Source organism: Anthonomus grandis, chromosome 13 (assembly GCF_022605725.1).
Source record: "Anthonomus grandis grandis chromosome 13, icAntGran1.3, whole genome shotgun sequence".
In the NCBI taxonomy this organism is placed as follows: domain Eukaryota; kingdom Metazoa; phylum Arthropoda; class Insecta; order Coleoptera; family Curculionidae; genus Anthonomus; species Anthonomus grandis.
In genome coordinates this window covers 16,625,672-16,641,146 of record NC_065558.1, presented here as the reverse complement: position 1 = coordinate 16,641,146, position 15,475 = coordinate 16,625,672, and the positions used below count along the sequence as shown (strand labels likewise).

Genomic DNA, 15,475 nt, shown 5'->3' with positions numbered 1-15,475 from the left:
ATATAATGAGCTCTAGAAATTGGCCCTTGATCACATTTTAGATAATATTCATTATAATTATGTAGATCATTATACCTATTGTACAAAACCAAGAAATTAACTGGAAAAAATTGATATTAAATAAAGTATATGTTAGCTCACAAATTTTGTTTTATTTATTTTAATATAATTAGTAACTAAGACATTAAACTTTTTTTAAAATTTTACTTGTTTAATTTCATTTGGCAATAGGTTATAAAATTTGGGGCCCAAGAAAAATATTGTTTGCTGACTTAATGTTCGGTTTACTTTAGGTAGGAGTATATTTTTATCTAAATTGCACCTGGTTTGATGATGAGGGTTGGTTTAGAATGATGTTTATGTATATAGGAACAACATGTTGCAATAAAAATTATCTTAATATCACTTATATTACCTTTATACAATTCATTAGTTGAAAACAATCAGAAACAATGGGTTTTTTAAACATTATTTTTATGATTGAATTCTGTACAATTTTAAGTGCACCAATACTGTTTTCGTAAGCTGCACCCCAGAGCCATATTCCATATCTTAGTAATGGTTCAATTAAGGCCTTATATATCAAAATCAGTATTTTTCTTGAAAGAATTTCTCTAAGAATATAAAAATTATGGATTAGTGCTCCAGTTTTTTTTTTTTAAATATATTACATGATGATCCTGTTTTAAGTTTTTATCTATGTACAGTGGTGGCCAAAAGTATGGAAACTTGAAACTTTTTCAAAAAATGCAGAAAATATTGCAATGCAAAAACTCTCAAAAATATAAATAAACAGCTTATCAGCAAATAAAGAAATTCCAATGGAGGTAAAGCAAAAGAATGTTGTTTATTAGTTTTAATGAAAGAGGAGTTATTTCTCTGTGGCCAAATGTATGGAAACCTTTAATAAAATCATAATAATTGTTTACTACAAGCTGTTTAACGGTACGATTTTGTTTGAGTGAAGACAGGCATCATGCCTAAGTGTAAATACTTATCTAGTGATTTAAAAAGTAAAATAGTTGAACTATACCAGAAGGGTTATAAACAAATTGAAATAAGTAAAAATTTAAGCATTTTAAAAGGCACAGTTTCAAAAATAATTAAAAAATTTGAAGAAAGAGGACACCGGTACCCCACAAGCAAGGAAGACCAAGAAAGTTGTCCAAAAAGGCTATGAAGGTAATTAATGAAAAGAATATTGATGAACGACCCAAAGAAAACTTCTATAGATATTTCTGGAGAAATGAGTGAAATGGGGATTTCTGTGTCTGCTCACACGGTGAGAAGAAGGCTAAATGAAGTGGGGCTTTTTGGAAGAGTTGCTGTAAAGAAACCACTAATATCAAAGAAAAATAGAAAGGATCGCTTGAAATTTGCACAAGATCATCTTACCTGGTCTCACCAAAATTGGAATACTGTATTGTTTAGTGACGAAAGCAAGTTCAAATTATTTGGGAGTGACGGGAGACGTTATGTCCGGCGACCAAAAGGTAAGCCACAAATACCAAATGCCTACGGTAAAACATGGTGGTGGAAGCGTAATGGTGTGGGGTTGTTTCTCCTGATCAGGTGTTGGTCCCCTAGTTATAAATGATGAAATTATGGACCGTTTTCTATACAAAGACATATTGGAGAACAACATGTTGCCTTATGCTGAGGAGGAAATGCCATTGAGATGGTTGTTTCAGCAAGACGACCCTAAACAGAAGTCCCAATTTGTGAAAAACTGGTTAAATGAACAGAGCATTGCTTTAATGGATTGGCCTTCACAGTCCCCAGATCTGAATCCCATAGAGAATTTATGGGATCATTTGGACAGAAAGATTCGAAACCATTTGATTTCAAACAAGGCTCAACTGTGGGAAATACTGCAAACTGAGTGGGCTGCCATTTCCAGTGCAGACTGTGCAAGACTTGTTGATTCTATGCCACGAAGATGTAGAGAAGTAATAAATTCGGAGGGATATGCCACAAAATATTAGCAGATTTTGATTTAGATGTAATTTATATAAATAACTTTCTTTAGTTTCCAAACTTTTGGCCGAGAAAATATTAATTTTATTTCATTTTCTTTTTACAATACATTTAATTTCAAATTAATATGTTAAGTTAGGTAATATATTATATATACTTTATCACAATATGAGTAACTTTATTATAGTTCCTGGTTTCTTAAAAAAAAATACAAATTAAAGAAGTTTCCATACTTTTGGCCACCACTGTATACACCCAAGTATTTAATTGAACCAACCTGTTTAAAAGAATTTTCTATATTGTTGACTTATATTTTGGAAATTGGGTCTACCAGTGTCCTTTATAGAAAATGTAATAAACTTTGATTTTTTGCTATTTATCTATCTAAAATTTTTTTTTATTAAGGCCAGAACATGTTGAAATTTTGATTTAACATCTTCCCATGTGTCCCCATGGAAAACCAGAGGTATCATCTGCATAGGAAACTATCTTCCCAAGTAAATCTAGTTCATTTATACCATTCATGTAGATATTAAATAGTATTTACAATGAAATGCTTTTGTGAATTGAATGCCTTTAACTTTTATTGAAAAACCTGAAGAACTATTACATTTCCATGATTTCTTCAGCTGTGATAAAGTTAAAAGACTGATAGCAGATCAGTTGAGGTAGATGCTCTCGACCTGAAAGGCAACTGAGCAGTAAAATAAATTTATTGTATTGGCATCTAGCTTAGAGTCATGTATTTTAGATTTCTTAACAATGTTCCATGCCTTCTTTTGTTTGTTATAAGTAGGCTTCAGTCTATCTTTGTAATATTTAATTTCTTTAGGCAAGGTTTACAAGTTTTACAACTAGTTACTAGTTTTACAAGGTTTTGTCATAAATCTGCTTGTAATATTTAAAATAATGCATATAAGAGCATCCATCAGCCTCTTCTTATTTTCTTGCCCTAATAACTAAATTTGTCATGGCTTTTCTAATCATATCTACCTTAAATTGCATTTCTTTAAATCTTAAATGATTGTTCATCCATTGTACAAAAAGTTTCACATGCTATTTTTTTCTTAAGCTATATATTAATGTATCATTTTTTTTAAATTAAAGAATAGAAATCAATTAACCTTAACCTGATAACACCATTCATAAAATGAGTCTTTGTACTCATCAGAAAACCATAATAAATTGTTGTTTTTAGAAGACAGATAAACAAGTGAATTTACCTGGAATCCATAAAATCCATATATCTCTCTAATTCTAAAGCAATGATTTATTATTTTTTATGAAATATTAATTATTTACATTTGATGCAAAATATATGTTACAAATAAATATTGTCCAACTTTGCCACTCCCTGAATTAACATAACTAATTGCAACAGACCTACTGCTAAATTGAGGCTGCTAAGGTAGGGGACATATTATGTACATATTGATAAGTGTGTACTACAGTATGTGCTAGAAGGGAAAAAAATCAAACATTTAATCAACATTCCATGCTACTCAATATAATATGAAAGCAATAAATTTGCCTATGATTAATCATAAAAAAGAATAATAAAAAACATTCCTTCAACCATTTTAAAGCTTAATCTAATCAAATTAAATTCTTTGCTATTGTTTTATAACAGTAAGCAAAAGTATTTAAACAAGTAGTTCTTGGAAAACACTTCGTTTAAACAGCAATTCTTTGAATATTTGAACTTTATCATAAAGTACATACATAAATGAGTATGACTTTTAATGATATAAACATTAAATTTTTAGATAAGCAGTAATAATTATTATCTAGGTAATCAGAAATAAAATTCAAAAATATAATCAAAAAACATTTAAACATTTATATTCCACTAAGCCTTAAGCACTTTATAACATTTTAAAATTAACCTGGATTCAAAGTTTTCATTTATATATGTATATTATTCATAGCTAACAAGCAGTGTGAGCTCATAATCAATTTTATGGAGAGGTCATTTTATAAAATCTTCAAATTCAAATCCATATATTACTTTATTAGTTACATATAGCAATATTGGTAAAAGTATTAAATTTAATGTAAAAAATTATAAAATATAAAGAGTATACCACAGTTTTCTCAAAAATTAAGTTAATTTCTTAATTAATTTAAAAATTTACCCACTACTAAAGCTTGTGACAGTTATAAATGGTCAGTGCTAATGGTTTTGACACCTAAATACTACAAGTTCAAAAGTCACACACTTTAGCATTGTTATAAAAAAAAATTAAACTAGCCTGCATCACACAACTGCTCTAGCAGTTATCAGTTTTATGTTCAAAGCATTCCTTTATGGAATTAAACAATCCTTAATGGATGTTTATTGAAGAATAATGTGATTGTTTTTGAATTTATTTTTGCTTGGGTTAGATTTAAAATGGTCTGATAAGGCATTATACACCTAACTGAATTTATATTAAAAACACCAGGTAATCAATGTCAGAGATGTGATAGCATGCTTCCTACACATTTTATTTTCAATGATAATAATAATAATAGTATTTTTATTGGTCATGATAAGTACAGCAATAAATGTTATAATTTTTTTTATTTAAAAAAAAAGAGTGCTATGGGTGTAATTTTTATAATATTAATTTACACTATAAAACAAGACACCAACAAAAAAATGCACACAACCATATTTAAGGTCTGCAATTAAGAGTATCAAAAGTTATTAATATTATTAATAATATTAGTTATTAATAATATTTAAATAATGAATCTATAAAAAAGACATCTTAATATGCAAGAAAAGCAAAGTGCGGTTTATGCAGAGTGATCATAAAGATAGAAAATTAATTCTGAAATTGCAAATTTCAGAGGAAAGAAGGAGCTGGAGACAGTTGGAACATGAGGACAAAGTATTTAAAGTGGAACAAATTAAAAAATATTAAAATTATGGACAAAAAGTACTAATACATTCACATTTTTTAGTATTGAATTTGAATATCACTTGTAGAAAAGCACATCAGTACCATTTAAGCTTGGTTTTTGTGGTACTGCCACAAAAAAAAAACAAAAGTATTATTTTAATTACTTACCTCTAAAAATTCAGGCCATTGATTGTTTCCTTCATCATCAATTAGATTTCTTGCCACTTCAGCAACAACTTCACATACTTTATGTCTAAGCTGCTCGGATCGAGCCATATGAACAGCTACCAGAATCTGCTCCTTTAACTGGGCCTGACTCTCTGGTGGCAATTTGGGATAAAACTCCATAAAATCATTGGAGAACACCCTACGCAACAACACTGCAGATATCTGTCTTGCATCTTCAGCTAAGTTGTTGTTAAGTATTGCACTTAGGAGGTGGCTCACTTTACTTTCTACTGGTAAGTTTGAGTAGGCTTCCTATGAAAATTGGTTATGTTAAGTTTTGGCGCGTTTTTTCGGATAAGGGTTTGTTGTTGTTAGGGGTAGGTAGGAAGATGATAAATTAGTTGTAGTTTACTATTGCAAGGAATCGACATACGGCAAATACACTTTGTATTAAATTAAAAAGGGAAACTACATAAGGCATGCATGCTGTTGCACTAACTACACGTTGCGATTATTATAGGCTAGGAAACGGGCGTGTGTTTTGGGGACAAATAAAGGTTGCCTCCCGTCCTTTTGATACTTAAATTAATCTACGAAAAATGAAGATATTTAGGACCCACCTCTGCCTGTGTCCTAATAGTGTTATCGGTGGACAAAAGGGTCGTCAATAACTGGAAAAACTGTTCTTGATCGGCGGCCATGGCGCCTTGTGCGTGAAAAGAACAATTTTTGATCTGACACCGGCTGTCAAAAGATGTCAAACTGTCATATTACCAATGACAGTCCAATGACAAAGTAAATCGTAGTTATTCTGTATTGGCAGCACTGCTGCACAAGAGTACGTCTTAAGGCTGACTCACAATTGCTATACAAAGCTGTAACGCACGAACTGTAAAGAAGCTGTAATCCCGGGTTTCAATCAAGCGGACAGCACAAAATAAAACAGAAACTCGGTCCATTTATGATAGTTCGCGAACTGTTCTGGAAAATGTTTGATGTTTTCAGAACTTTTTAGCCGGCGAATAGAGTTTTTACGAACACAAACAGTGTCCCGGCCAGTGTCGGTAACTTCAAAGAGTCCGCGTTGTTCTAGAAATGTTTGTCTGCTTGGTTTAGACGTCTTGAGATAGTTTGTTTTTAATTTCGTTGATGCGATTGAAAGGTTTAGTCCAATTTTAATGCGTAAAGAGAAATCGTCGCAATGTCTATTGTGAGTATTTTAATTTATTTATATGAAAATATTGACACGTACAAACCGATAGATGCACTTTTACAATAATGCTAAAAAAGTGTGGACAGTAGAGGAAACCGCCAATTTAATTGAGGTCTACAAAAATTGTAGAAGCTTATGGGATACTAAACACGTAGACTATAGAAACAGAATTAAAAAAAAGATGCCTTGATGGAACTAGAAAAAATGTGTAACGTGTCCACAGCCGAAGTTGAGTGAAAGTTGGCCAACATTAATTCGCAGTACCGTGAAGAGAGGCGCTTGACATTCTTAAAAAATTCTTAAAACTTAATCGCAGTTCACCTCATATACTTATATCATTTTCTCTTGGATCTTGCAATAGTTTAGAAGTCACGTTTTCTCCTTTTTGCCTTAAAGTTGGTCTAACCCAAAATCGACGTTTATATTTGTTCTTTTTATTCATAATAAAATATGCAGCTCCTAGCAAAAATAAATCCTCGTTATCTTGTCTTAACATTTTTGCTGCCACCACGTTTTCACAAATGGCGTGTCCAGTGTCTCGATGTAAACTGAATAAAACTTAAACAGGACATAAACAGTTTTTATTGATTTCAGTTCGTTGCTGATGTAAACAAATGAATGAAAAAAGTCCATTGGGGACACAACAATTTTAAAACAATTTCAAAGAAAAACTGTTCGAATTTTCTGTTCAAACGGACAGTTCGTGTTTTGTTTTTGTCCTATCCAGATGGTGGAAACCAGCATAATAAATATACCTGGACGGCTAATGCATATGACCAACATACCCAAAAATGACCGCTGCCTGGTGGCCGCCATTTTTATAGTGGTTGTGTCCTTTTGATTTTGGTCACCTGATTTGACCAGATGAATTTGTAAATTCGGTAATATCAGACATCAAGGTTATAGCAGCAAGAATATTAAACCAAAGAAAACCAACAATATTAGTAAACCAATAATAGTAGAATATATACCATCTGAAACATTTTAAGCATTTGTTACTTTTTAAGCAAAAAAATTACTTAGAGCTGTAGTAATAGATTATTATTGGATAATAAAATATATTTCACATATCCTCCAAGCATATGCTATTCAGTAGAAATTTCCAATGACACTCAGGAAGAAAGTCAGCCAACAACAAAAAAACTGCTTATCGCAAATGGCGCAAAGACTTAGGCCCCGCAAATCGTGTCGACTTAGTTGAATTGAGAAATGCGTGCAAGCAGACGATATGCAAAAAACAAATTTCTCAATTATGCTTAAATGGATCAAAATCGTTCTAGTCTATAGCAAAAGCAGTTGGTCAAGGTTTCTGTTTGTCAAACATTCTACCCTTGACTATGGAAGATGGTTGCATTGCAATGCAAATTGCAGACTGGCTGGGTCAGATGTTCTCATCAACTCTAGACCCAGAAGGCCAAATGGCACCGATTTTGCCAAGAAAGGCTTCTTCGATGTCAGAGAGTCTTCCGTCACAGAGATTTTGAAAAAGTTCTCAAAGGCTTAAATACTAGCAAAGCTACCGCCCCTGATGGAATACCGCCAATAGTATTAAAAAAGTGTGCGGTCGTACTGACACCAACGCTATGGAAACTGATTTCTCTTTCATAGAAAAAAAAATATCTTCCTTGGAGCCTGAAAACTTGCGTGGACTCAACCCATACCCAAAAAAGTGCCAATCAATTATTGTCTGATAGTCTGCGTTAGTCCCGGCAATCGCCAAGATAACGGAGAACTTGGAGAACTTGTCAACTAGCAAATTTTTAAATACCTGGAATCCACCAACATCATTAGCGACCGTCAGTATAGTTTTCGAAAACAAAAGTCATGTTTGGACCAAAGCTATCGAGATATATGGTATCTTCCCTTGTCCCTATCTATGCCTTGCAATAGCTCTGGATATTTCAAAGGCATTCGATAGAGTCTGGCATGAAAAGCTCTTAAACAAACTGTATTATGTTTTGCTACCAACCCTCGTTTCTTGGCTTGATAGCTTCCTCGAGAACGATTCCATCCAGGTTGTCTTTGATAAGCACACCTCGCAAAGGTTTCAAATTAACGCTAGTGGCCCTCATGGATGTATCCTGTCCGACACCCTGTTCCTGTTAGATATTACCGACGTTCTCGACAAGACTTAACACAATTTACAGCTTGGCTGATGACCGTACAGACCGTACATGCCCAACCATATGAATTCAGCCGACACCCAGTACCATGAGCGCCGCCAGGTAACAACTATTAATGCCGACCTTAACGCCATTTTGAAGTGGGGTGAGTGCAATTTGATTGAGTTTAATACTGCCTCTGTCGCTTACTTTGCCTGTGTGGAGGCCGAAAGCAATATGATTTGGCATGATCTTGTAGTGGGTATAGCTATTGCGGTTCTATACCATCACCGTAAATGTTCTTCCGAACTGGCCCATATCATTAAACCTAGAGCTATACACGCAAGATCTACTCGACAGGCAGATGCCACTCGTGAATATCGAGTGCATCTGGAGACGTCGCTATATCGGGTCTCTTTTTATGGATAAGTGCGCAAGTCTATGTAATTAACTCCCAAAGCACGTCTTTCGTCAGCTTGGATATCTATTAGGAAAAAGTCTCTTTCTAGAGAATCGCATATGATAGTTAGCTCAACGCCATTCAAATGTTTATTGGATAGTAAAGGTTAAAACAATTTTGCTTCATTTGGCGATAATATTAGAGAAGGAATAACAATAGAGGCAAACGTCTTCATATTTGACCATTAGTAAGGTCCTAAACTGGAATTATTCTCAATTATCCGGATTATATTTCAATATCCTAAATTAGTATCAATTATAAGGATCTGCAAGCCAGAGTTGATGCATTTGTATCATTCTTTGGGAACACTTTTAGAATGTCTATTAGTAACGAGCATTCCTTGACTTCTGATAACTTGCCTGTTTTAGACGTATTCCAGATTAAAGTTTTCCAGATCGTTTCGGCTGGTAGAACACTCAAGAACAACTTATTTAGGGTCGATAAAATATAAAGTTTTTTAGGATTGTATTTGTGTGTACGATATATTTAAAAAAGTTTCTCATTTGTGCGACATAAATGTTTCTCCAATAAGTGGGATTGTTGCTGCTATAATCGATCTTTAGTTTTGATTTTTTCAGTTAAGTTTAGTTTAATGACTGTTTAATTGTTTCAGTTAACATGTAACCATTTTGTAAACAATTTTCTAATATTAAAAAAATTGCCTGTTGGAAATAAACAAATAAATGAAATTAAAATAATTAAATTACTTGGAAATTTATTATACTTTATACACTACGCTATTTACATTCTATGACATTGTCGCCATATCTGTAGGTTTAAATTTTCTCTCGTATATAAGAAAATGTCTAGGATTAAAAAGTCAAAAAGCAAGCACCTCAAATTTGAGTCAAATTATTTAAAAAAAAATTTTAATACTTTATTATTAATTTGATAAATTTTATAATCATCATTCACACTTTTGCGGAAAGGGGGATGTAGGTAATTTGCAACGCCTAAGGACACCAAATGTACTTGTGCAACTTTTTGAATGCTAGTAATATGTGAATTTGAATTACACATCATCACTGGTATAAATCCATCCTGCTCCCATCACATTATACCGTAATAAAAAATTATCTCAAGTAACACTATTTATTAAGTTTATTTTACAATAAAAAACACCCAAATTCAGTTAAAAAGCGTTCCATCTCGGAGTTGCAAGTGTGCGTGTGTAGTGTTAATCAATTTCCATAAGTATAATATTTCTGCATCTTATAAATAATGTTAAGATATGTGTGTATTTAAATTACAATACACTGTCTTTTTCTAATGGTATAGCATAATTCTGATACCTATAGGCATACATGGTTTTTTAATAGGGGTCATTTTATCCAAAAAACTAAAATATATAGTTAATTTACCATAAAACTCTAAAAAATATCACAGAAAATTAGAATCTATAAGCAACACTATAATACAATACTACAAAAATTCTTATTTGTCAATCATTTTAAGTCTTATACAGTTCCAAAACGTAAGATATGGTAATTGTGGTCTAAATACAGCCCTGTATAAAAACTGTTCAGGACCGAACTCATGTTTCTTATAAATAAATTTAAAAATTGAGACTTTTATTTTCTACATTTACAAAAATTACACGTTAGAGGGCAGTTCTTTCATCATAAACTATAACCGCTTCATTATCCACTAACGAGTCGGTGTCTTTGTGCAAAAACTGACTCCTCGACTTGCTTAGGGCTATTATGGCGGCTTCGTCGTTTCGCATTCGATTCTTTCGTTTTTTGCTGAAATTTACCTAGAAAATTTAAAAAAAAGTTTATTGACACTATAATAATAAAAAAAAATTCTTACTTTAGCGTAAAGGTCATTAAGGTCATCCTCCGTGGATAAGGGGCGTGGCTTGGAGCGCACCCATGCCGGTAAACTTCTGGTTTTTAAGGTAGGCTCTTCGGAATCGGGGATTTCTGAATCTTTACTTCCTACCTCGTCAAGAACTATAACAAAAGAATGAAAGTAAGCGGTGCACGTGATACTAAAGTCTATATATTTTTGATATACAGTGACCGCCTAAAGTACCGCATATATTCGATAAAAATTGGAGACATGATTTTTTGCGAAAACGCTCGGACCCGTCGATTTTCATTTTAAGTTGCGCATTATTTCACATAAATTTTTGTATACAGGGTGGAACGAAAAAAAAAAAGATATGACGTCATAGGTCATTTTTTTTAAATGGAATGCTATATTTTTTATTGCATTTATGAAATATAAGCGAAATTCCAAGCAAGTTTTGTATAACACACCTTATCTCAAAACTCAACTGTTTTCGAAATATTTACATTTAAATACCAAGAGAACAAATAAGTACCTACGTCTAATTACAAATGAAGGTAAAATGGAGGATAAAATATTATAAACTGTGAAAACTCTTATTAATGTATCAAGTATTCTTGGCAGAAAGCAGGACGGTTTACAAACTTATGTAAAACACTATTAATTATTTCGGGTGATATACGTCTAATTTCATATCTAATTCTATTTTTCAAATCTTCTACGTTGTTTGGCTTCTCAATAAAAACTTGACTTTTCAGGTACCCCCATAGAAAATAGTCGCAAAGATTTAGGTCTGGTGACCTGGCCGGCCACTCTATTGGCCCTCTTCGTCCTATCCATCTTTCTGGGAACACTGTATCCAAGTAATTACGGACATCTCGAAAGAAATGTGGCGGTGCGCCGTCTTGCTGAAACCACAAATTATCTGTCGGGACAGCAGGGTCTTGTTCGTCTGGGTATAGGGCAACCAAAGCAAGGATAAGATCTTCTTGAAGAAAATTCAAATAGCGTTGTCCTGTTAAGTTTTCTTCGAAAAAGTATGGCCCTATTACTTTATTTTTGACGATACCAGCCCAAACATTAATAGATTTACGGTACTGTATATGAGCCTCAGTTGCCCAGTGTGGATTTGACACTGACCAGTACCGACAATTTTGCCGATTTACGACACCGTTTAAACAAAAAGTTCATCCGAAAACAAAACTCGTAACACAAACTGACGGTTATTATTGCAAATGTTCATCATTTGCTCACAAAATTGGTTTCTTCGATCAGGATCGTCCTCATTTAATTCGTGTATTAGTCTAATTTTATAAGGGGGTATTCATTTGCTTTTAAGATGCGTCTTACTGAACTTCCGGCTATATTATTATCAACTGAAATTTGTGAAGTTGCATTGTTTGGAATTTCCTCGACGGAAAGCAGAACGTTTAATTTTGTTTCTTCAGAAATTTTTGGACGACTTGATCTTGGCAAATCCCTAACATAACCTGAAGTTATGAATTTGTGCTCTATTCTACTAACTGTTGACTGAGAAATAGGATGGTTTGGGTATTTGGCATTAAACAGTTCACTTACTTTTTTTGCGTGCGCACTCGATGCCCGTACCCTAGCATCATCAAAATTTCAATTCGTTGGGTTTCCGTTAAATTAGCCATAATTTATTTTGATAAAAACTATTAATTTTCGAACTAACAGTGACATTCGAAAATGGAGATTCTTTACAAGTGCAACTATGGAAATAGAAACAATTGGCAGTGTTTATAACATTATTTTTATCCTCGATTTTACCTTAATTTGTAAAAAGACGTACTTATTTGTTTTCTTGTTATTTAAATGTAAATATTTCGGAAACAGTTGAGTTTTGAGATAAGGTGCGTTATACAAAACTTGCTTGGAATTTCACCAATATTTCATAAATGCAATAAAAAATATAGCATTTCATTTAAAAAAAATGACCGATGACGTCATATCTTTTTTTTTGTTCCACCCTATATACAAAAATTTATGTGAAATAATGCGCAACTTAAAATAAAAATTGACGCGTTTTCTCAAAAAATCATGTCTAATTTTTATCGAATTTATGGGGAACTTTAATGAACAAAATAATGGCAACATCTGTCGTCGATGAGCGGCTTTTCAACTCAATTTTTTTCAACTCATTACGACTGCTTCTTGTATTATACTCATTCCGAAAGTGCCCAAATTATTAATGGCATAATGTAGGGATGCATGCTTGCTCTCAAGGCATATTTCTTGTCGTAAAAAGTTTATATACAGCAAACCGGTACCGCCTCACATACAAATTAAAAAAAATTGAATGTCAAAATAATTCTGTGGTGGCAAGAACGGCAATGTTAGAAACTTTTTTTACTTTAGAAGAACGAGCAGGTAATAAATTCATACCTTTAAAAGTTCGAGAAATTATAAATACGTGCATTGAAAATGGTTTAGAACGCGAGTAATTTGATTTATATTATAATTCAATTCAGTATCTAAAAAAGTGGCTGGAGACCATTTGAAAAATACCAATGTTTTAAATGGACGAACTTAAATGATATTACTAGTTTTGATTGGGACAGGGACAATATGTTTGACGTTTGAGTATACTTTTGACTATTTTAACTTTTTTTGTAATATATAGTATAGGTGCATATTTTTAAATTTTAGTTATCTAGGTAATAAGCAATATTTTTTAGGCCCAGATTATAACATATAAAACTGTGATGAAATCCATACATTTCGTATCTATTTTTTTTGATAATAAAAGTCTTGACTTTGATTTGATTTATGCCCTCATTATGATATTTAATATTAAAAGGAATCGAAATAGACGTCAAATGTTTTGATGAATTTTGTAACTTAAAAAAATATAAACAGGAAACCGTGACTCTAATGACCGCAATTGGCCTACTAACAAAAAATGGCAAAATATTTTAATGAAAATATATCTGCGGAAATGTTTTGACAATTATTAAAAGCAGTTGAGTTTCTTTTTGCAATGCCATCTCATAATGCCAATGTGGAAAGATTATTGGACCAAAGAAGTAGACGTGCAATAGAAATAAGTGTGCAAGGAATAATTATGACTATTTGAAATATATGGCCTGTTTAGAGTTTCATGATTTTGTGCTTTTGCCAGAAATTCATTATTTTTAAATAAAATATAAAGCAATGAGAAGTATCTTTTGATTGATTAATCAAGTTTTTTAAGTTTGAATAAATAAAAACTTAAAAAAAGGTGTTTTCTCTTTATTAGTAAAAACCAAAGTTTTTTAAGACAAAAATATTCTCAGCGAGAAAATGCCAAAAAAAAATGCAAAAAAAAGAAAATTTGGTCCAGGTTTTCGTTATGGCGTGTCCTGGATAGGAAAGTTTTGTTTTGGTAATCCTATCTACACACCTTCCTAATAGCACCATATCAAATTTAATTTTTGCACCTTTTATCAACAACGTCTGCTGCATCTTTCCTCATCGCCCCAGACTTCTACTCAATCTACAGTATTATCTTTTAATGGACACAAGTCAATACATCTTAAGTGGGAATAAGCTGAAATCGTCTTTTATACATCGTTTTAGGTTTTAAAGCTATAGGGTTATTTGCTCCGATTTATCTTTGTGATAATTTGGTGTATAGGCTCATTATAATTGTCGAATGTTCCTTATTCGTCTTTCTCATGGTATTATCTTTTTAACTATGTAATGTATTTTTTCTTCTTGGGCAAATAAAAAACTTCTGATTTGATTTTGAAAATATAAAAAGTCTGGAAAACATAAAAATATAAATTCCTGGAATATTTTTTTTTTAACGTTGCCTAAAAACTTATTTTAAATAACTGCAAGACGTAACAAATGACGTCAAATGTCTGAAAGACTAAGAAAATGTGAAGAACCTGGAAGACCTTATTTCAAATCCCAGGGAAGCATGAAAAAAGTGTAATTGCTAAAATAAAAACAAACAAAAAAATCATTTCTGATGCTTAGCAGACATGAAAACTTATTTCCTATTTCTGAAAGAAAATTTTCAGAATGCCTGAAAAACATTAACAATTATTTTATACAACCGGAAGACTTAAAAAAGCTAGTTCAAAACCGGATTTTAACATAAAAAATTATGTTAATACCTGAAAGGTATAAAAAATTACTCCGAAATCCTAAAAAAATATAAAAAATTGTTTCAAAGAATTTAGAGAAATACGAAAAGATTGTAAAAAATTTCTGATTGTAAAAATCTGGAAGACGTGCAAATTATTTCAAATCTCTGGATGTCACAAAAACTATATTAAATGTATGAACAATAACAAAACATTTGAAATCACTGAAAGAGAAGCTTGAAAAACAAACGAAAAATTGCCTGATGGAAATCATAAACTATAATATAACTGCGTGGAAAACAAAAAGCTACATGAAATGCCTGGAATAATGAAAACTTTGGAAAACCTATTTTAAATCAGTAATCTATACAAACATAAAATGTGAAATTTTCTGGAAAGTGAAAACGACATTAACTGCTAAGGGAGACAAAAAATTTATTCCAAAAGCATTTTTTTAGTCAAATAAATCTTTTAACCCGCTCGTATAAAAATGAAATAAAGTGCCTGGAATAAAGTAAACAATTACTTTGAAAGCTTGAAATTATTAGTATGTATGGTAATATCTGATCAGAGCGGATAGGAAAGAATTAAGCAATTCGGGTTGACAGCCCATTTTTTTATGATTTTTTTGGAAAATTTGCGAGTTGGATAACTTGTAACAAAATTTTAAAAATTCCTCGTGATTTAAAAAATATATTAAATAAACTATAAGCCGCTACTTGGCCAATATGAGACATGTAACTGGCCACTACTTGTTCTTGATCAGAGTAGTAACACAA

General features: G+C 32.0%; 2 protein-coding genes across 3 annotated transcripts in view; both read right to left on the bottom strand.

Moving 5' to 3' along the window:
* The window catches only part of LOC126743649 (importin-5), a 31,733-nt gene extending 25,925 nt beyond the window's left edge, over positions 1–5,808 (bottom strand). Inside the window, exons 1-2 of the mRNA XM_050450837.1 lie at positions 5,654–5,808; positions 5,034–5,345 (exon numbers count right to left, since the gene is read on the bottom strand). Coding sequence (XP_050306794.1) covers positions 5,034–5,345; positions 5,654–5,734 — 393 coding nt within the window. The 5' untranslated portion in view covers positions 5,735–5,808. The remainder of the gene's footprint in view (positions 1–5,033; positions 5,346–5,653) is intronic.
* Positions 5,809–9,881: 4,073 nt separating this feature from the next.
* The window catches only part of LOC126744291 (uncharacterized), a 54,166-nt gene continuing 48,572 nt past the window's right edge, over positions 9,882–15,475 (bottom strand). For both annotated transcript variants that reach the window (XM_050451671.1, XM_050451672.1), the window contains exons 6-7: positions 10,621–10,763; positions 9,882–10,564 (exon numbers count right to left, since the gene is read on the bottom strand). In XM_050451671.1, coding sequence (XP_050307628.1) covers positions 10,409–10,564; positions 10,621–10,763 — 299 coding nt within the window. In that variant the 3' untranslated portion in view covers positions 9,882–10,408. The remainder of the gene's footprint in view (positions 10,565–10,620; positions 10,764–15,475) is intronic.